Source organism: Pteropus medius, unplaced genomic scaffold (assembly GCF_902729225.1).
Source record: "Pteropus medius unplaced genomic scaffold, Ma_sr-lr_union100, whole genome shotgun sequence".
In the NCBI taxonomy this organism is placed as follows: Eukaryota; Metazoa; Chordata; class Mammalia; order Chiroptera; family Pteropodidae; genus Pteropus; species Pteropus medius.
In genome coordinates this window covers 1,572,268-1,594,837 of record NW_024353905.1, presented here as the reverse complement: position 1 = coordinate 1,594,837, position 22,570 = coordinate 1,572,268, and the positions used below count along the sequence as shown (strand labels likewise).

The following is a 22,570-nucleotide window of genomic DNA, read 5'->3' as shown; positions in this document are numbered from 1 at the left end:
GAGAGGGGTATTTGGGAGAGGGAGGATGGGGCTCTGCAGCCACACTCTCCTTCACAGTGATCAACTGCCACAATGGGTGCAGAATCAGCTTGTTTCACGTCTCACCCCTTGTACTGGTCGCTGTGGCTTTTTCTTTATATTCTCAGATGTATGTGTTATGATCAGATTGACTTCAGGTGGTTCTCCACGCTGATTGTTTTATAATTTGGTTGTCATTTTAATGCAGTCCTGAGAGGAGGTGAACCTTGTTTTTACATAGCCCACCATCTCGACCCCCTCCCACTTTCAATACTTTAAAGATTTCATTCCACTGACTTTTTGCATGTGTCTTCTGAAAAGAAGTCTAGTGTAATTTTTCTCTTTGTTCTATAAGTAAGATGTTCCTCCACCCATTTTTTTCCTAGATGCCCTCAATATCTTATTTTTGCCTGAGTTCCTACAGTTTGAATTTCGTATGCCTGGGTGTGATGTGATTCTTTTGAATATTTTATTTACTCTGCTTGGTGTTCTCTGAGATACTTGGATCTTTGGTTTGGTACCAGTCACTAATTTTGGAAGATTTTGGCAATTATTTCTTCTAATATTTCTTCTCCCCATTATCTTTCTGATATTCTAATTACAGATATGTTACACTGTTTGATAATGTCTCAAAGTTATTGGATGTTTTCTTCTGTTTTCTTTTTTCTCTCTGAATTTCAGTTTGTATAATTTCTAGTGATCTATCTCCAAGTTGACTGTTTCTTCAGCTGTGTCAAGTCCTCTGATAAGCACATTTAAGGCATTTTTTCAGATATATTACTGTGTTTTTTCTCTTACATTTACATTTGATTCTCTTATACTTTCCATTCCCCTGCTGAAATTACCTATTTGATCTTGCATGTTGTCTGCCTTTTCCAATAAAGCCTTTAACATAGTAATCATAGCTATTTTATTTTTATTTATTTTTAATTAAACTTATTAGGGTGACATTGGTTAATAAAATTATATAGGTTTCAAATGTACAATTCAATAATACATCATATGTATATTGTATTGTATGTTCATCACCCAAAGTTAAATCTCCTTCTGTCACCATATATTTGAACCCTTTTACTCTTATCTACCTCCCTCCTCTCCCCGATTTCCCTCTGGTAACCACTAAACTGTTGTTCATGTCCATGAGTCTCTGTTTCTCTTGTTTCTTTCAGTTTTATATACCACATAAAGTGAAATTATATGATTCTCAATTTTTCTGACATCTCACTTAGCATGATTATCTCAAGATCCACCCATGTTGTCACAAATGCCAGTATTTTATCTTTTCTTATGCCTGAGTAATATTCCATTGTATATATGTATCACATTTTATTTATCGAATCATCTATCAAATGACACTTTGTTTTTTTTTTTCATGTCTTGGCCACCATGGATAACGCAGTAATGAACATCAGGGTGCATATTCCTTATGAATAAATGTTTTCAAATTTGGGAGGTAGATACCCAGAAGAGGGATTGCTAAGTCATATGGTAATTCTATTCTTATTTTTTGAAGAACCTCCATACTGTTTTCCACAGTGGCTGTACCAATTTACATTTCCACCAACAGTGTATGAGGGTTTCTTTCCCCCACTCCTCACCTCTCTAACACTTGTTATTACTTGTCCCGTTGATGATAACCATTCTAACATATGTGAGATGGTATCTCACAGTGGTCTTGATTTGTATTTCCCTAATAGCTAGTGAAGTTGAGCATCTTTACATATGTCTTCTTGGGAGAACTGTCTGTTCAAGTCCTCTGCCCATTTTTAAATTAAATTGTAGTGGGGAGGTGGTTGAGTTATATGAGTTCTTTGTATATTTTGGGTATTAGGCCCTTATTGGAGGTGTTATGTGCAAATATCTTCTCCCATTTAGCTGGTTGCCTCTGCGTTTTGTTATTTCTTTTGTTGTGCAGAAGCTTTTTAGTTTGACATAGTTCCGTTCATTTCTTTTTGCCTTTATTTCCCTTGCCTTAGAGGTAAAATTCATAAATTCCTCTCTAAACTCAAGGTCTATGAGTTAAGTACCTATGTTTTCTTCTATGCAATTTATTGTTTCACATCTTATATTTAGTTCTTTTTTCCATTTAGAGCTAATTTTGGTGTATGGTGACAGATAGCAGTCTAGTTTCCTTCTTTTGCATGTAGCTTTCCAATTTTCTTAGCACCATTTATTGAAGAGGCTTTTTGTTTTCTGCATTGTATATTTTTGGCTTCTTTGTCGAAAATTATTTGCCCATATATGTGCGGGTTTATTTCTGTGCTCTCAATTCTGTTCTATTGGTCTGTGTGTCTGTTTTTTGGTCAATACCATGCCGTTTTGATTATTGTCGGGCAGTGTGATACTTTTGGTCATGGTCCCCCCCACCCCCCGGGATTGCTTTGGCTATTCAGGATCTTTGGTGTTTTCATACAAATCTGATGATTTTTTTCTATTTCTTTAAAAAATGCCATTGGGATTTTGATGGGGATTGCATTCAATCTATATTTTGCTTTGAGTGATATGGCCATTTTAACTATGTTGATTCTTCTAATCCATGAACATGGAATATTTTAATCATAGCTATTTTAAATTTCCTGTCTGGTAGTTCCAAAATATGTGTCATAAGTGAGTCTGGCCCTGATGATTTCTTTGTCTCTTCAGATTATTTTCTTTTTACCTTGATTTTTCCCTTTGTGCTTCTCTCTGGAGACAATTTATTTCTTGCATCCTTTAAAGATGTAGTCCATTATTATTTCACTACATTTGTTTAGCCTAGTAGAGGGAATAGGGGACTAAAAATATCCTATGCTATTCTGATTATGTCTTTGTCATAGGCGGGCTTATCCTGAGTCTTGGAGGTGTAACCTTCCCAAGTGTTCCTGACCCTCCTCTAAATATAATGGTGGGCCTAGTACATATTCTTGCCTCTCCTGTATTAGCACATTTTTTACATTTTTCTTCTCCAGCATATTGAATTTCCATCAGTGCCCTCAGTTCCTCTTGTACTTCCTTCTGCAGATTAGGCTTATTAGGGGAGATAGAGAACTTTGGTCTGGGGACAGTTTCAGTGGTGTTGGCCACTCCTCTCTGCCAGCTGCAGTGAATTTCCACCAGTGCTCTTAAGCTACAGTTTTATTGCTTTCCCCCATGATGATTAAGGCTTTTATTTCATAGTGTACATAGGGATAATTATCTGGGAACAATTTCAGCAATGGCTACCGTTATATTTCCCTCCCCAAGCCTGAACCACAAGCTATCTTTCTCAGGATTCTTCTCAGTCTACCCTGTCAGCTTTTGGTTGATTGCCTAGAGGAAAAGTCTACAAGAGGATACAAAACCACCTATGTCTGCAGCCCCAGGGTCTTCATGTTCTTATACTAGCCCATAACCAACCTTTAATAATTCATTAACTATTTTTAGCTGAATCTTCTTATGTGTTTATATGTTTATATATCCACAAAAGACCAACAAATATCTGGGCCCCATTGCTCTCTGCAGATGCCTGTCTCTACTGGTTTTGGGTTAGCCGATTGCACTGCAATCTCAGTTTTCTGATGAATTCAAGAGAAGTCAATTTGCAATTTTCCAGGGTTTTTTTCCCTATTATAATGGTGATAGAGATGGTCCTTCCAATTCTATATCCTTCAGCTGATAACAGAAAATCACGTGAACCTAGAGGCTCTGTTTGTCTTCCAGCATCCATACCCCAGTTTACCAATTCCCCGACAATGGTGATTATGGTGGGTTTGCCAGCTCGAGGAAAGACTTACATCTCCACGAAGCTCACCCGTTATCTCAACTGGATAGGAACACCAACTAAAGGTATGTCTCTAAAACCTTTTGTTTTACAGCCCGCTACAGGCCTCTGGCTGAAAACAGACTAAGTTAACAGGCCCCAGAAGGGACAAAGCTCTCAGTACCAGGAATGTCTTCATTATTACCAGTATTAGGAATAATACTAGTACTATTACTGCAACTGCTACTACTACTGCTATTACTACTACCACCACCACTACCACCACCACCACCACCACACTCTTATAAATATTAAAATTTCTTGAGCACATATTCTGTGCCCAAACCTGTGCTAGGGAGGAAAACTAAGATTAAATCTCTTTCCTCAAGGTGTTCCATTTCTGCAAGACCTCACAACAACTCTCTGAATAACATATTATTTTTATTACTATTTCCATTATTACCACAACAATCTTACTATTATTATTTCTTCTTACATTACCACTTCTTCACAACCCTAAGGTTTTCTTCAAAGCATAGGGGTATGTGGAGTCAAGCACATCGAAGCCGCAGCCCAGAGAGCCCCACAGGGTCTTTACTAAAGCTGGACACTGTAACTCACCTTGTCTTTTTGAGTCCAGAGGGCGTCTGCTCTCTCCAAGCCTCTCCTTAGGTCTGAGCCTGTCGGCTAACTCCTCCCTGGCCGGAAGTGGTCCTGCCTCTTTCCACCTCCAGAGGGGTCTCCTTACCTGCCTGTCAACCTCCTGCCTGCTCCCTACTTCCATCTTTCCATTCTCCTTAATGTGGTCTCTTTTCTGCTTATCAACCCTTGATCAACAATCACTCTCGCCTATTCTCCAGTTGATTTCTCTATCCCTCACTATATGTCCCCATTCCTATTTGATTCCTCTGTTCTCCCTCAGAGGACCGTGCTGCTCTGAGCTCCCACACCAAACCTTGCTACAGCTCCTTCTATGCCAACACAAATTACATAGTGTGTTGCTGTAGTGCGTGTCTGGTCTCTCTCCCCAAGAGCTAGCTGCTCAGGGGGTGAGGAGGGAACTAGGTCATATTCATTTCTGTCTCTCAAGTATGACAAGATTAAAACTAAATACTAAAACATAGGATGCCCCCACATCATATGCAATTCAGAATAAAAACAGTAAATGTAAGAAAGTCTGCTAAAGGTTTGTATTTATTCCCTGGTGACTATATTGATTCTTTTAAAGAATATCAACATAACTGAAAAATTTTATTGGGGCCGTGTTCCTCTTTACTTGTGTACTACACAATTAGTTAGACTCTCTCTCCTTCCCTCTTTCTTTCCCTCCTTCCCTCCCTCCCTCCATCTCTCTCTTTTTTTTTTGCCTTTTGTTTTCGTTTTTCTGTTTGCTCTGTTTTCTTTTCTTTTCTTTCATAAATGGAGTACTCGTTTCCTAGTGTAGAAATAGATTCTCTTGGGGATTTCAGAGGAGGAGCCCATCACTTTACTCATATTATTAGAAAGTAATGGTTGTGTTAAAGTTTTGTTGATGTAGATAGGGATGTTTTACCTCAAGAATTACATTTTATTTTGTTTCAAACAATTTGCGACGTGAGGTGAAGTAGTATATTTATTCACAGTTGATAGCCACGTTTGAGAGGTGAAGCGTTTGTTTGGGCAGTACATGACTACCTGCGGGTGGATGGAACTGTGAAAGTGATTGTCCGTCACATATCGATAGGTTCAAAACCTGACACTTACTAAAGTTAGACTGATATATTGGTTTCACTGGTGGAAGAGAAAAGATTCTTGTTCTTATATAAGGTTTCTTATTTTTTTTTTTTTCCAAGCTTTTCCTTTTTTTCTTGCTCTATCTCAAATAATTTTTTATTTGTTTTTCCTTCAAGTTTCCTTTTTTTTTTTTTTTTTTTTTTTTTCTTTTTCTATAAAATTTTTTTTTCTTTTGTATCTCAATGAAGTAAGAAGCTTTCAATGTTTTCCATATGTATTAAAACCTATAAAAGAAGTTCTTGAGATGCAAACATGGATGAGAGTCACACTCTGTCCTTGAAGCGTTCTCCATCTGGATGCGATGCTTAAGAGTACTTTGTGTCACCTAGGAATCCCAGAACAGGGTACTGAGGGGGCTCACAGAGCAAATCACCAAGAGGAAAGCAATAAAAGCTTCCAGATAAGGTACATGTGATCTGGGTCCTGTGGGAGGAGTAAGACATTTGCCGAAAAGAAGGGGAGAAGGAACAGTTCTCCTGGAGAACGGCGGGCTCTGAGGAGCCCCTCCTGAGTGTAGGGCCACATGGCCCAGTGGCGGATGGGTCTCTGCCCTAGTGTGCCTGCTTCCTGTCTGCTCCACTCCACTCCATTCTCACAGAGGCCCTCACAGTCATGTTTCAAAGCACAAAGCTGACCATACCTATAGGCTTCCAGGGGTGCCCTTGGCCTGAAAGTTTAAACCTAAGCTCCTTAGCCTGTCGTTCAAGACTGTCCACCATTGGCCCATGTCAGGCTCTCAGGCCTCAGTCACAGTAGATGACTCACCATCCCCCAAACATGTTCTTCCTTCTTCCAATGCCATACCTTTATTCAAGCTGTTCCTCTATCTGAAATATCTATGTTTTCCACTCCATTCCCCTCCTATGCCTGCTTGTAAAAGACCTGCCCTCCTAAAAGCACTTGTTCTAATGCTGCTTTCTCCAAGAAACTTTCTCAAATCACTCCATGTTAATTAATCTTTTCTTCCCCCTTATTCTTTTGCATGATTCTGTGAGAGTACTAAAACTGGATAAGAGCTCTCTGTTTACTCATTTGCTCTCTATCCTATCTGCTGGATTCTGAGCTGTTTGAGGGCCCAAACATGCAGATCTGGTTTATCTCTGAAACTCCAGAATTAATGTTCTGCTTCACAGGGTAGGCATCAGAACATATTTATTGAATGAAAGAATGAAATATTATATTACTTTTTTGCCTATTATTTCCTTCCTTTCTTCCTCTCTGGTTTTTCACCACTACAAATGAGAAAGTGTGGCCTATAGGGGGCATATATTTAGATTTTCTGTCATGCTATAGAAAAATCTAATAACATTGGACCAGGATTCAGAAAGCCCAGTCCAGTTCTGACTCACTGTTTGAACTTTGATGATTGATTTTACTCCTTTTTCCTCAGTTTGTATATATTTCCAATGGAATAGGGCTTGAAAAGGGTTGGAGTTTATGATAAAATATAGTAATGGAAAGACCACCAGCTCTGGAGCCAAACAGACCCGAGTTTGAATCCCAGTTCCCCAGTAATTAACTATGGAAGTTAACTTATTATCTCTGAACTTAGGTTTTCTATTTGTAAAATGGGAATGGTGATTCCTACATTTTAGGATCGCTGTGAATAATAAATGAGCTGGTAGCCATAATTTGAAGTTTATAAGCATATTATATAGCTACTAATTATACTTTCTTCTACCTCTAAAATCCCTGCCAGCAGGGCCATGTTCTTTGCCAGTGTAATCTTCCTAACCTCTTTACCAGTGTTCCCTGCTTTCAGTGTTTAATTTAGGCCAGTATCGACGAGAGGCAGTTAGCTACAAGAACTACGAATTCTTTCTCCCAGACAACATGGAGGCCCTAGTTATCAGAAAGTAAGTACGTAACATTTTAGGGATCTGTGCTGTCCCTTAGCTAATGGAGGGCTTTGTTCAGATAATGGGGGAGTGAAGCAGAGCCACTTGGTTTAGCAAGAAGGCCCTCTAGACTCTCAGAGGGTTTGGACAGCCCTTCTACTATTTTACTCAAAGCTCGTTCCTGGTCATAGCCATCCCCTGCTCAAGAACTTTAAACAGTCTCCTCCTTCTGACAGTTAAAAATAGAAACTTCTCAGCCTAGCATTTGAGACAAGAATCTCAATAGCTTGGCCCACACCAGTCTCTTCAGTCTCATCCATTCAGCTTTCAAGGTCTCTCTCTATAAGACTGAACACTTCCAGAACAGAGCTTGTTTCTCATTAATTGATCCTTGCCCTCATAATAAAGCCCTGCATAGAGTAATCACTAAGTAGATATTTGCCAAAACCATAAATAACATTTCCAGTATCATACCTATCCTTGTACTGTTACCCATGCCAAGAATGCCTTCTACTTCGCAGACCATATACTTAGGCTCAAACTGGGTTCAAGAACCAGTTCAGCTTGGGTTCTATTAGCTAAAGAGTTGGAGCCTTTAATTTTATGACTTCTGTCATTATTAAATTTTTCTCGGGTATGCCACTTTATACCTCTCCCTATGAAGTACACACAGTCACTTTCAATTGTGAGACCTCTCTGTGCTTGACATCTGAGAGATGGTGCAAAAGATAATGTAGAAAAATAGAAAGGAACCTATCTTTGGGATATGTCTTGTTTGTTTCTTTCTCCATTGTTTTCAGGCAGTGTGCCCTGGCAGCCCTGAAGGATGTTCATGCCTATCTCAGCCATGAGGAAGGTCATGTTGCGGTAAAGAGAAAAGCTAATATGTATTGAGTATATACTATGTTTCACATATTATTCTAAGTACTTTGCATACATTGATTTAATTTCACCTTCCTCTATGAGACAGGTATTATTATTATACCCCTTTTTATATCCCAGAAGAATGTCACACAGAGAGTAAAAATCATCCCAAACTGGCACAGTATGTTTGTGGCAGACCAGAACTGAAATCCAGATTGTATAGCTCCAGAACCTACACTTTTGGCCACTATATCTACCACTCAACCTCCAAGAATTCAGCAGGACTACATTAGAATTTAAAACTGCAGTACAAATATTTTTGAGTTCTGGGATTTACCTAAACATCTTAGTCAATCGAAATCTCATAGACCATTGTGGTAGGATTTGCAAATTCTAAAAGGGGAGGTGGAATCTCAAATATGCAAATTGTCCCATCAGAAGTGTTGAGGATATGCAGTTGTTTTGTGTCCTTAAAGAACTTTAAAGTCATAGGGAAGGAAGAAGCCTCACCTAGGAGTTGGGAAATCAGTTCTAGCTCTACTCTGTAAGCAACTCTCAGTGGCTTTGGTTAAGGCAAATCCTTCCTTTAAGGCTAAGCTACTTCACTTGTAAAATGACCCTAATACCACAATTCTCCTCTTGCCTTATACCTACAGAGTCTGATACATTTCTGGGTAGACAGCAGGGTTTAGTGAGTGCTTGAGAAATTGACACAAGACAATTCCAAATTTTTCCTATCCTTCACCACCCTGTTCAAGTTTTATCCTCTCCTAGTAGCACTCCACTTAGCTGACCACAGAAATGGTCAAAGAGTAGGTGTTCTATCAGCACCAGACTCACAGTAAACCAATCTCATCATCTGCCTCTAGGTTTTTGATGCCACTAACACTACTAGAGAACGACGGTCACTGATTTTGCAGTTTGCTAAAGAACATGGTTACAAGGTACAGTAACACTCCTATCCTTATCTAAAGCCTGCATACCCAGGACAAATCCCAAGAAAAGGCTAACCAGAGGACTCATAGATGGCAAATCAGCTACCATAGACTCAACATTTTGATTTGGTTGAGATGGCCTTCCAGATCACAGTTAGAAGCAGCAAAACAACAGAACAGAAAAGGAGAGGTGCCGCATTAGGCAATGAAAGATGGTTGCTAACAGGCTGACACTGTGAGGATGGGGTGCAGATGAGGAAAGAGGAGAGAGAACCACTTCAAAAAGCATAAATAAGAACTAAAAACCGGTAAATACAGCAAAGGAAGCCATTAACATAATGAAAAGACAACTACTGAATAGGAGAAGATATTTGTGATATATCCAATAAGGAGTTAATATCTAAAAATATAAGGAATTCATACAGCCCAACATCCAGAAAACAAACAATCCAATTAAAGAATGGATATTTCTTCATAGTAGATATACAGATGGCCAACAGACATATGAAAAGATACTTACCATCACTAACCAACAGGGGAATGCAAATCAAAACCACATTGAGAAACCAGCTAACACCAGCCAGAATAGCTATCATCAAAAAAATTTAAAAAAAATAACAAGTGCTGGTGAGGATGTAGAGAAAAGGAAACCCTTATGCACTGTTGGTGGGATTGTAAATTGGTGCCACCACTATGGCAAACAGTATAGAGATTCCACAAAAAATTAAAAACGAAATTGCCATATGACCCAGCAATACCACTTCTGTGTATTTATCCAAAGATATCCAAAACACTAATTTGAAAAGTTATATGCACCCCTATATTCATTGCATCATTACTTACAATAGCCAAGATGTGGAAGCAACCTAGGTGTCCATCAATAAATAAATAGATAAAGAAGATATGGTATATATATCTTCAGATCTCTATAAGAAGATATGCTATTCACACACAATAGAATATTACTCAGCAATGAAAAGAATGAAGTCTTGCCATTTACATCAACATGGAGGACCTAGAGGGTATTATGCTAAGTGAAATAAGTCACACAGAAAAAGACAAATACCAAATGATTTCACTTATTTGTGGAATCGAACAAAACAAATAAATGAACAAAAGAAAATAGAAACAGACCCATAGATATAGAGGACAAACTGATGATTGCCAGAGGAGAAGGAGAGATTGAGGGGATGGGTATAAAAGGTGAAGGAGAATTTTTTTTTAAGTTTTATTTGCAAAAAAAATGAGAAAGAACCACTGTTCTAGAAAATGGTGATTTTAGCTGAATTAATTAGGTAAATTGGCATCAGGAGAATTGACTTCAGGTGAGCTGAATCCCCATCACAACCTTAGCATCCTACTTGCAAAATGTCCCTCTCTCAGTGCATTATGCCCTTCTAAGAACCTAATTCATTTTGTAAACATTACTTACAGGGTCCTACTTAAAAATTAAAAAAAAGAAAAAAGAAAAAACACAAAACATTCTGGAGCTATTCAATTTAGAGCCAATCTGCCTCATAAAACTCAGAATCCTAAAAGCACCACTGTATGAAATTATGTTGTCAGAGATGCCTCTAGGGTTGACTCATTGAGAAGGGGTAAAGCTATGTTTGACTTCTATCAAATATAATTCCCTGCCAGAAATCTCTCTTCTGTTTCTTTTATAGGTGTTTTTCATTGAGTCCATCTGTAATGACCCTGGCATCATTGCAGAAAACATCAGGGTAAGGAGCATCAGTTACCTTTTCTCCTTACTTTGCCTCAGGCTTGAATCATGCCTAAAAATACATCTGTTAGATTAAAGGAGGTGTTCTTCCCCATTTTCCTTCCCCTTCCCATAGGTAGCATTCCTTGACCACTGTGGCCTACAATGATCTTATGAAATTAAATGAAGGCAACATATATAGAGTCTTTAACATGCACCAGGCACGAAGTTTAACTCATTGATTTTTCCCAACAAACTTGCATGTTAGGAATCATGTTGGAGAGAGGAAACTAAGGTTCCAAGAGAAGTGAGTTGTTAAGGGTTCGTATAGTCAAGAAAAGGTAGAACTGGGAGTAGACCTCAGGCTTGGCTATCTACCTCAAAAGTTCTTTATCCTGCTCCACAATTCATGTCAGAGCTATCCCTGCTCTTAGACTCTAGGCATGTGGTCTAGAACTAGATCACTTACCACATTTTGTTGTTTCTTATTTCTTCAAATTACTGGAGCTCAGGGACAGAAGAGATCTTAAAAGTCACCTCCTCCAACCTTCCATCAGGTACTTGAAATCTCAACTAAATCTTTCTCTGGATTTTTTCTTCATACCTCCAATGACAAGAGGCTCATTGCCTTCATCAAATGCAGCCCAATCAAGCTGAAATATGTCTCCTTGTAATTTCCACTCATTGGTCCTCTTTTTACCTCTTGGGGCACAGAGCACGTCCAATCCCTCTCTTTCTTCTTCATCCATCCATCTTCCCATTTATTTATTGATTCAACAGGAAATGAATCCATACACCTGCACCAGGACACTCTGGGTCTTAAAGACATAGAAATGGATGGGGGAGAGTCTTGCCCTGAGCTCACAGTCTAGTGAGAGAGGCTGACAAGTTTATAGACATATCTCTGTGAGATCAGTACTAAGATGTGGGAACAGAGGAGGATGTGGGAGTACAGTGTTAAGGACCTAACCTTGCATGGAAGGGATAGAGTGTATCAAGGAAGGCTTTTCATTGAAAATAATAGCTGACTTGCATCTTAAAGAATGCATAGGAATTTGGCAGGTGAAGAATGGGAAATAAGGGAATAGCATATATTAAGTATGGCATCTCCAGGAATCTATAAATAGCTTAGGTTGGCTAAAGCAGAGTGTGTGAAGGAATAGGAGAGCAATAGGAGATGAGAATGAAGAAATCATTCAGAGCCCAATCATGACAAGCCATGAGTCATCCGCTAAAATATTTCATACTTTGTCCTAAAGGATGTGAGGAAATGGTGAAAAGCTTTAAGCAAAGGAATTCCACATTCAGAAGTGCATGTTAGAAATATCCTTCTGGCTACTAGTATGTGTAATACACCAGAAGTAACAAGATCATAAACAGAGAATCAGTCACAAAGCAATAGTGAGCATCCAGGCAAGAGAAAATGAAGGCCAATTGGAGAGATATTTAGAAGATTCAGTGGAGAGAATTTTAGTGCATGCTGAGAAGTGGGGAATGATAGAAAGAGATACATCCAGGATGACTGTCAGATTCCTTTTAGGCTCAGGTAACAGTGGATGATAGTGCCATTCACTGAGATGGGGAATGTGGGTGGAGAAAGTGAGTATTGGGGAAACTGGAGATGCCAGAACTTCAGAAATCTAAAGCCAACATATGCCATGTTCTCCCAGTAAACAATACATTTAAGCCATTATGGCCCCTAGACAAGATCTCCTGTTCTCTTCAACCATTTATCACATCACAATTTCTAGTCCTATTATAAATGTTATTCTTAAACAGTACATGCTCTAGAACTGAATATAATGTAACATACTTTGTTTGACTACACAGAAGTAAGTAATAAGGAACCACACAGTCCAGACCCTTTCTTGGGCAAGACCCTTTCTCCAAGTCTCAACTTCACCATCTTAATTATGTAGGATGCTGTACTCAATGATCTCTAAAGGCCCTTACCAAGGGCACTGTCAGAGTATCTATCTTCTATGGTCCCTGTGTCCTTCTCCCTTATTCTAGCAAGTGAAACTCGGCAGCCCTGATTACATAGATTGTGACCGGGAAAAGGTCCTGGAAGACTTTCTAAAAAGAATTGAATGCTATGAAGTCAACTATCAACCCTTGGATGACGAACTGGACAGGTAAGAGCCCAGAACCCTACAGTCCAGGTCTTGATCCTTACTCCTGTTTTGATATCCTGTAGGACCTTGGGAAATTTCTTCCCTCTCCGGATCTCACTTTCTCTATCTATAATATCAGGGGGCCAGATTTGATAATCTGTCTTCAAGGGCCTTCCTAGCTCTAATTATCAATGAGGTGGTAATTCCCTGACATGTAAGGTGTTCACAAGAGATGTTCTCATGAAGTAGTGTTTTCCTGGGCAATATGAACAGATGGGGGACCTGATCTCTGGGGGAAAAAATGCATCCCTCCTGTGGTTGTTGCTATTATATTTTTCAAAAGTATTCTTCATATATGGATGGCACATTAGTTTCCAAACATGCTCACCTTCTTTGTTTCATGGAATCCCCTCAGAACCCATGTAAAGGAGGCTAAAATATGTCTTATGATCATAAATTTTCAAGAAGGGGAAATTGGGTCTTAGAGAGCTAAAGCCACTTGCCCAACCTCCCAGTGATAAAGCTAAGATTCTGACCACATATTTTGTCTCCTAGTCATGTTTCTTCTCACAATGCTCATATACCTCTTCAATCAATAGGCATTTGGCTCCTTTGGGCTGTGGTATACATAGGTGATGTGAATAAGGGCAAAAGAGGTGAGTTCTATCCTCAGGTAGCTCCCATAGTGTCTTGAAATATGGGAAGACGTGAAAAAAATTGAAACTTTCATTATTAATACCAGCTAAAGACAGGACAGGTGTTAGCTGGCAGTACAGGGAAGACATAAGTTTTAGACATAGAGTGTTCCCAGGGCCCTACTCTCTTTCAAAATGGATTGTGCTGAGAAGAGACTCTCAGAATCACTCAGACTCTTAGGAATCCAGGTAAAAAGATTAGGTTTCAAATAGTCATTACCACCCTAAGAACATCATTCCAACTTTGTCCAACTGAAGTCCTAAGAGGTGAATATTGTTACTGCCTTACTCCTTAGATAAGGAAACTAGAGAAACAGAGATCATGAGCAATGCAAGGGCTTACCTGAAGCCACACAATGAATCAGTAGCAGAATATATACTCAAACCCTTATCTTCAAACTTCCAGCCTGGTTCTTCCCCTCCCACATTCCTATATCATAGAAAGCATCACATGAGGCTTAGACACTCAGTGCAAGGGGCAAGTCTTTACATACAATTGTAAAGACTGTTCACTGTGCAAGGACATTCAGGTCAAGGGTACACTTGCTTTTCTCACCAAGGCATGTATACTGGAGCAAGGCTGTTTCTGCCTTGCAGAAAGTATAACTTTTTCAAATTTCCACAAAGACACCATAGGGGCTAGCAGCATACCATGAAAGAAGTTTGAAAGGAGGGGAGCTGAGGTGAAAGAATGACATTTAGAAAACTAGCCTTTGATCTCGCTTCCTGCAGGCGTTCAGTTAGTGTTCGATGTATCAGTTTGGGCCTGAAGATAACTGATTATGAAGGTTAGCTTTATTTAATTATTTTTCTATCAATAGACATTTACAGTCCATGTATCAGGACCCAGCCCTAAACTGTGCCCTAAGAACCCAAAGAGAGAAGGGCTGCCCCTGCTTTGATAGAATGACCACTTGATTGTGAAAGACAATGAGTTGATCAGAATTGTGGAGATGATAAAACAAGTGGACTAGAGGAAGGGGACCCAGCCCAGCTTGCAGGAAGAGGTCTAGAAGAGCAGGTTTACTGAGTAGGTAGACTAGACATGTGTTTAGGGTACCAGCAAGGCAGAGGCTACCAAAAATAAGAAGAAAATAATCTTTAAAGCTTTTAATATTTTATATTTCCAGCATCAAGGTAGTCATAATGGAAAAAATAAAACCAGAGCTTGATAGAACCTCCTCATATTATTATATAGTTTATAATTTTTATTTTAAATTATACATTGTATGGTAGGCTACTATAATACTTTTGATGTTAAGTACCTCTAAATGACTTCACATGATCCTGGACTCAAAGAAGTCTTCCTAGAGAGAATGAACATACTGACTCTTGAAAGATGGATGCATAAGAGATCAACTTTGGAAATCAGGCAAAGAACACTTTTTCAGGCAAAGAGAACAGCACTTTGTAATGATCTAGTTAAATCTGAATAAGACTAGAAGAGTACAGAGAATGTTCCAGCAAAGACATGAAAGCTAGAGTGAAACAGAGAAGTTATGAGCATAGGCATGGGACAGTGAGGTGAAGCCAAGTAGGGCCAGTGTGTGAAGGCACCTGGAATGTCAGACTAACCTGAGGTTCTCTTAGAGCCACCAAGAACCAGTAACCAGTGAACAAAGCTAGATCAGATATTTTCTATCCCTAAGCTCTGAGAATGCTGGGAGAGTTTGACCTCAGGCAACTCACTGCCTCTCTCTGTTTCAGTTTCCTCACCTATAAAACAGAGATAATAATCTTTGCTTCCTAGGATGGTTATGAGGATTCATGCACTTTGAAGTCTCCACTCCTTGCCAGAAGCCACCCAAATATTAATATATAAGTGCAAATATAAGTGCCCTTATAAGTGAGGACAGTTGGACATGAATGACAGGGATGAGCATGATAAGCTCAGTACATATAGAAAAGCCTTCTTTAGGAAGATCAGAGAGGCTTTCTGAAATCAAATCCATCAGCCACTGCCTTACCTGCCTTGGGTTAGTACAGCTATTTCCATTCCCTTGGTTTTGTTACCGTGCACATAGGGTTGCTGGTGTGTCACCCCATTGCCCAAGCCTCCCCCGCCTTTTTCCAGGATCACCCTGAACTCCTTACAATCAAACAACTAAAGAATTAATGCCTGACACAGCAGGTACCTCAGCAGTGTCAGGCAGGTGCTCCAGGATTCTAGTCTTCTGATTAATCAGTGTCCCCCATATCAAGCTCTTTTGCAGACAGGTTGTTGAATAATTTGATTATCACTCTGTAAATAGTTATTAGTTCATGACAGAGCACAGAATTGAGGGGATGAAAAAGGGACTTGAAGTAGGGACCACAACTTCCCAACTGATGTTATGAACCACCTCTGTATCCTCACACCCCAGTACTTGGCACACCTTATAGTGAGTGACCATGGAATGGGCGCTGAGCATTGATCTTACATTTCTAAGCATATATTCCTGACTGGCATAAGAGCTCCCAAAGGGCAAATACTGAGTCTCCACTCCAAGCACAATGCTTAGAACAGACAAAGGTGTGTTCGTTGACTGCATGACAGATAGGAAAAGAGACATACACATACCGAGACACAAGCACACAGAGACATCATCTGGCAGCTGCCTGTAGGGTGTCAAGTACAATATATCATAGCAGAGCTTCAAAGAATAGACAGGCAGAGCTCAGCTCATGATTTGAAAGAATAAGGAAGTGAACAAGTTAGGAGCGACCAGTGACATGTTGGAGGTACCCAGGGACAGAGGATTACTGCTTCTCTCTGAGTATGTCAGGAGTGTGCACCACAGAGGAGAGAACCCGAGATGCCTGGAATGTGATAAATAAAGGTGAAAAGACAACCTGGCTCAAGCTGAGACTGAGGAAAGGAGACAGACAGAAATGGTAACAGGCAGTGAGCTCCTAAAGGTGACCAGGAGCCAAGTTTCTAGAACAGGTACCCAGAACAGGGCAAGGCATAGTATCTTGTTAGAGAGCTGGGTTGTGGAGGAGGCTTGAAGGCAGGGAGTGTGGTTGGTGCTTTCTCTTGGGATTAGCCTCTCTACCATCGGCCCCTAAGCTGCCCTTGCTCTTGTTCGGGCTGGCCCAGCCACCTGTCCTACATCAAGATCTTCGACGTGGGAACACGCTACATGGTGAACCGAGTGCAGGACCATATCCAGAGCCGCACAGTCTATTATCTCATGAACATCCACGTCACACCCCGCTCCATTTACCTATGCCGGCATGGTGAGAGTGAACTCAACCTAAGAGGCCGCATTGGAGGTGACTCTGGCCTCTCAGCTCGGGGCAAGCAGGTAGGAAGGGCCCTATGCACCTATAGGCATTGGCTGAGCTGGACCAGTTGACCATGGATGAGTGGGGTGGCCACTGCCTGGGTCCTGAGAATGGGGAGACTCTGTGATGGGGTAGAAGCAGGTTCTGGTTACTCTCACTCTTTTGCCCTGTCAGCCACTCAGTCTTGACCTATCCTTGAATGGCTCCAATGTGCCCACAGCATCTGCAACTCTGAGCTTGATCCTGGTACTCCAAGCCTGCCCAGATCTGGCTGCTCCTCCAGCCCCATTACAATGAGCACCCTTCACCACTGCCTGGCTGGTCCCCTCGTCTTACTCACAACTCTGTGTCTTTGCTTATGCAGTTCCCCCACCTAGGCTGCCCTCCTCTGTCAGCTGGTGACCACCACTTGCACAGACAGCTGCCTTAAAGTGTCCCACCCTTGAATCTATCTTCTCCTCCCTTACCTGACGCTGATGCTACACCCCACACACACCATACTGCAGGTCATCACACTGTCAGCACTTGTCTCACACAGTTACTGCTTCTTTCCTACCTTCCCTCCCCCACTCTCATCCAGGGTCCAGCTCCTATGCCATACTCTGGTCTAAGAAGCCCTCCCTTATCCCCTCCTTCCCTCAGGCAGGTCACATGCTCATGCCCTGAGCTTCATCTCTCCCAGTACTGGCCCATTTCTGACTCTAACGCATGAGTCCTTTCTCTCCAGCTAAGCACAGTGACCTGCATATTATGGGTGCTGGCTCAATAAAAGGACACATTTTCTCCAATGTTTGGCCTTGTGCCTGGGCTTGTTAGTACAGGTTCTTGCTGGGGCGATCACTTGGGGGTGGGACAAGTGGGAAGTAGAATGCAGGATGGAGGAAGTACCCTCATTCGTTGGACACTAGTGTACATGCACGGCACCATCTGCTTCCACATGTATGGCCTCATTTAATCTTCGCAGCAGCTCTGTGGGGTGGGCATTACTGTCACCAATTTATGGATGAGGAAGCTGAGACCGAGACAGGAGCAGAGAGTGGCCTTAGGTCGCACAGAGCCAAGACTCAAAATCTGGCCTTCCTACCTGCCCCTCGGCATCCAGTCCCCACCTACAGATGTGGCAATGTCCCAAACAAGGCACCTCACCAGATATCCTGTCCTCGTCCTTGTGGCTCCCTATCTGTTGCCTTCAGAAAGGCAGCCTAATTTCAAGATTTCCACCAGAGGACTCTGACCTGACTCCCAACTCTCTTGCTCCTCAGAGCAGAGGTCAGAGGCCACCAGAGGCATCACCCCTACACCCCATAGTACCACCTGCAGCCAGAGGCTATTGGTTGGGGCCAGCCACAGCCCTGCCTGTACAGCTTAGTTCCCAGTTTGAACATGGGCAACCTCCACATGGTGTGCCTCCCTCCACACAAACATGTGCATGTACACACCTGCCTGGCACCAACCTTCACACTCATGGGCACAGCACACTGTGCAGGGTTTACTAAGCAATTTCTCATTGACTGTCACCCACATCAATTACAGTAGCTCTCCTACTATGTGCCAGGGAGTACTTTGGGTGCTCCCCATCCACTATCTAACCTGTCACTCACAAAGACCAGGCTGAGTGAGCTAATGCTGTTTGCATCTTACGGACAGGCGATACAAGGCCAGAGAGGGGCAGGGATGCATCCCAGGGCACATAGGGACTATGTAAGGGAGCTGAAGCACCTACCTTCCAGTCAAGAACTCTTTCACCTACCTCCCAGTCAAGAACTCCTTCCACCAGAGCATACTGACTGCTAACTCATAATCCATAATTAGAATGTGTGTACTCAATGCCCGTATTTGTGCATATAAATATGCCTGTATGGATGGATTTTTGTGGATGTTCCCCACACGCCATCTGGGACTAATAACATGCCTAAATGCAGAAGAGTGAATCACTTGCTCTTCTGGGCTCCCACAGCCCTTCGTGGTCCCTCTCAGTGCTGTCATTGTTTCCCTTACTTGACTGGCCTTGTCTTGAGAGCAGGACACCACATTACCCAGCACAGGGCCACACACACCCAGTACATGTTTAAATGCCCTTAGAACCTGGATACCAGGACCCCTGCTCAAGCAATGACAAGTCAAAGAGTCAAAGAGGAATGTCCCAAAAATCCTACCCCACCACTTCCAGACCATATTCTGAGTATCCAGAACCCTAGAAACCCCTGCCCTTATGGTCCAGAGTCTGTTTCCAGTGCCTACATGGCCCAATCCCAGTGTCTGTCCACCTGAATGCTGGCCGCAGCACACAGGAGTATTCACTCCTAGGTGAAGAGGTAGCCAAAGGATCATTGTTTGTGGCCTATGGGGATCGGTGAAGCTGTGGTGTGTACAGAACTTAGTCATGTAATTGGAGTATCCACAAACACATACTCAAGGCGTCTGTGAGTTCAGGATGAAGGCAGGAAGAGAAGGGAGCTGGACTGGGGATGGAGTGCCTCCATATGTACTCTTATCTCAGTCTCCACAAATGTTAGAGTTGGGCTGTTTGATGAATGAATAACCAAGTAGGGGCTTCAGTGAGCAGCCATCAATGAACGAACACACACATATACACATAAATACACATATTCTTTTCTATTCTATTGGTCCTTAGTCACATGGGCAAGAGTATGACTTTTTATAAATTGGAAATATTTAAACTCTGTACTCTTGTATGTTCATCAGCATTCCACCATTTTTGACAGATCTGAGCTTGTTCTTATGGGTACCATTGTCTTCTTTCATTTCTCTCTTTCTTCCCTCCTCTTCTCCTATGCACCCTGCCCCGGTTTCCAGTATGCTTATGCCCTGGCCAACTTCATTCAGTCCCAAAGCATCAGCTCTCTGAAGGTGTGGACCAGCCACATGAAAAGGACTATCCAGACGGCTGAGGCCCTGGGCGTCCCCTATGAGCAGTGGAAGGCCCTGAATGAGATTGATGCGGTGAGATGTAGAGGGATGAATTTCCTGGTGGGTGGTGGGGCTTAACTTTGGGCTTATCTCCTGGATTGCCGCTGCTCTGGATCCTATGGGTAACCTAATTAATTCAACAAACATTTCTCAACAACCCGCCATGTACCAGAAACTATTCTGTGTGTTGGGAATCCAGTGAAGGCCAGAACAGACAAGTTCTCTGCCCTCGTGGAGCCCAAAGGTAGACAGTAAGTAAGACATCACATCTCATGTGACAAAGATTGTGAGATGGGAAGTACAAGGGATTATGAAAACTCAGAAGGTAAGGATGCACTGACAAGACTTGGTGGGAGATTTACAAGGAAAGCTTCCTAGATGAAGCTAGAGGTTAGACAAAAAGCAGGCAAAATGGACTGGGAGTGAGAGAATAAACTTAATTTCAGGGATAGGGAACAGTTCATGTGAAGGCCTGGAGGTGAGAAGAGAACATGGTATGTTCAGAGAACTGAGGAAAGAAAAACAGAGGCTGAGACAGTGATAATGAGGTCTGGAGATAAAGGAGATAGGGTTGGAAAGGAAGGCAGCTCATATGGCTTTATATCATGTTGAGGGATTTGGATGCTACTGTAAAAATGGGAAACCGTTGATGTAGTCTAAGTCAACCACAACATTATAAATGCAACATTGCTTCCCTTCCCCACCAGCAAGGAGGAGTGGCTTGAATATGATTCACATTTGAAAAAAAAAAAAAGGCCACTCTGGCCATGTGTGGAGACTACGGAGGAAGAGGGCCAAAATGAGCATGTAGACCAGTATGAAGATGGCCACATTAGTCCAGGCAAAAATGAGGATGTGAGGGACCAGAGTAGTGGCATGGGAGATGGAACAAAGAAGAAGGACCTGGGGAATTTTTCATCTGACCCTTGTGACATGGCAGTCTCTCTTCAGGGTCAGGTTTTTCCATAAGCTCTTTGCGAAGGCATTGTTTCCTCTCCATTTTCTCACCTGCACTATAGATACACTGATATCTGGTAGCAACATACAGGTTATAATTGTTGGACCTCAAAGTAAAAGCTTCACTACAGATATAGATAACTTGCATTTAGGTAAGGTTAACTCACTTTTCTACTAGATGTACTTCTATAAATACAGACAAGTATGTGCGTATATACATACATATATCTGTACTTAACTATAGATATACAGAGATACGCATACAGAAAAGAGGTATACAGCATTGTTCTACATATCACATATATTTGCTACAAAATAAAGGCAAGCAAATATGTAAACTGCTTATAAGAGCTCAGTTATGGTTTGTTTGTGGCATACACATGAAGTAAACATTTATTGGATATCTATTTTGTTTCATTACTGGGGTTATGTTGGAGGTGGAGATTGGTTCCTGTCTTCACTGAGTTTTCAGGCTAAACAGGGTACATGAGGAATAAACAGGAATAAAAAACAGCATGTGTGATACAAGTTCTGATAGCTGGACTGTGGGCATGCAGATGTCAGAGCAGGGCATCTGATCCAGCCAGGATCTGCCTGGAGGAAGTGTTGCCAGTGTTAACCTGGAGGGTTAATAATGAGCCCAGTAGAGAGGATCAGGAATGGTATGTCAGGCAGAGAGAGCAGCATAAGCAAAGATGGTATTGTGTGTGTGTGGAACTGCTAAGATTGTAGCAGTGGGGACTAAGAGGGAGGAGAAAGGAATAGAATTGATAGAGATTTAGAAGGTAGAATCTTAGCAATGAGTTATGAGGGAATGGGTGAGGAAGAAACAAGAATTAGAATGATGCTTAAGTTTCTAGTTTGTTTTCCATGATCAATAATATATTAATAATTAATTCTATTGGTTGAGTCTTTAAAATGTACCTTGTACATCTTGTACTAGTCTCTTTTACATATATTATCTCTAATATTCAAAACACTTGTGTGCAGTAATTGTAATTCTCCTAATTTTGCAGAAGAAGAAAATAAAATTCAGAGAAGTTAGGCAATTTGCCTTAAATCAATGAGTCAGAGACCATTTCCACAACAGGCAACAGGTTCCCAACTTGCCTCAGAATAGAAAGTCGAAGCCAATTTGGAAGGACCTTGTGTATCCAGTAGAGTTCACTCACTCCCATGGACAGTATCAGCTAGAGAAGTTTCACAATGCAGAGCTGTTTGTGAGCTGAGGCAGAGAGGAACCTCACCCCTAAGGCAAGCCTAGTAGATGGCTCAAAAGACAACCAGAGCCCACCGTTTCCCCTACAGGAGGGTTTAACTGGAATCCACACAACCAGAAGGAAACCCTATAAATACAACATTGCTTCCTTTCCCTACCAGCAGCCACCTCACTTCTGGGAATTTCTCAGTGGACTTGGCGCTCTTATATGCTCTTGAGGAACAGTCTCTGAGCCTTTGATTCTTTCTTTGGGTGAGGCCCACTCTGAAACCATTAGGAATTTAATAATTATTGCCTTCTGAAATGTCTGTGGATACCTGTTGATTTACCTGCCAGAGGTCCTGGAGCAGAGATAGTGGCAGGAGGGATGAGAAATATTATAAAATGTGAGAGCCCTGCTGTGGATGTACACAAACACATGCACTTGCATACACAGTCACAGACACCACAAGTAAACTTACAGTCACAGACATGTACTTCACAGATACGTGGACCCACTAGTCAGACACAGGCTCCCTTTCAGACACATCTACCAG

The 22,570-nt window shown here is 41.5% G+C and overlaps 1 protein-coding gene across 1 annotated transcript in view; it reads left to right on the top strand.

The window, feature by feature from the left end:
* PFKFB1 (6-phosphofructo-2-kinase/fructose-2,6-biphosphatase 1) overlaps positions 1-22,570 on the top strand; it is an 87,334-nt gene that overhangs the window by 55,283 nt on the left and 9,481 nt on the right. Inside the window, exons 2-9 of the mRNA XM_039851403.1 lie at positions 3,697-3,822; positions 7,272-7,365; positions 8,148-8,214; positions 9,081-9,155; positions 10,814-10,870; positions 12,865-12,986; positions 16,740-16,947; positions 19,745-19,891. Coding sequence (XP_039707337.1) covers positions 3,697-3,822; positions 7,272-7,365; positions 8,148-8,214; positions 9,081-9,155; positions 10,814-10,870; positions 12,865-12,986; positions 16,740-16,947; positions 19,745-19,891 — 896 coding nt within the window. The remainder of the gene's footprint in view (positions 1-3,696; positions 3,823-7,271; positions 7,366-8,147; positions 8,215-9,080; positions 9,156-10,813; positions 10,871-12,864; positions 12,987-16,739; positions 16,948-19,744; positions 19,892-22,570) is intronic.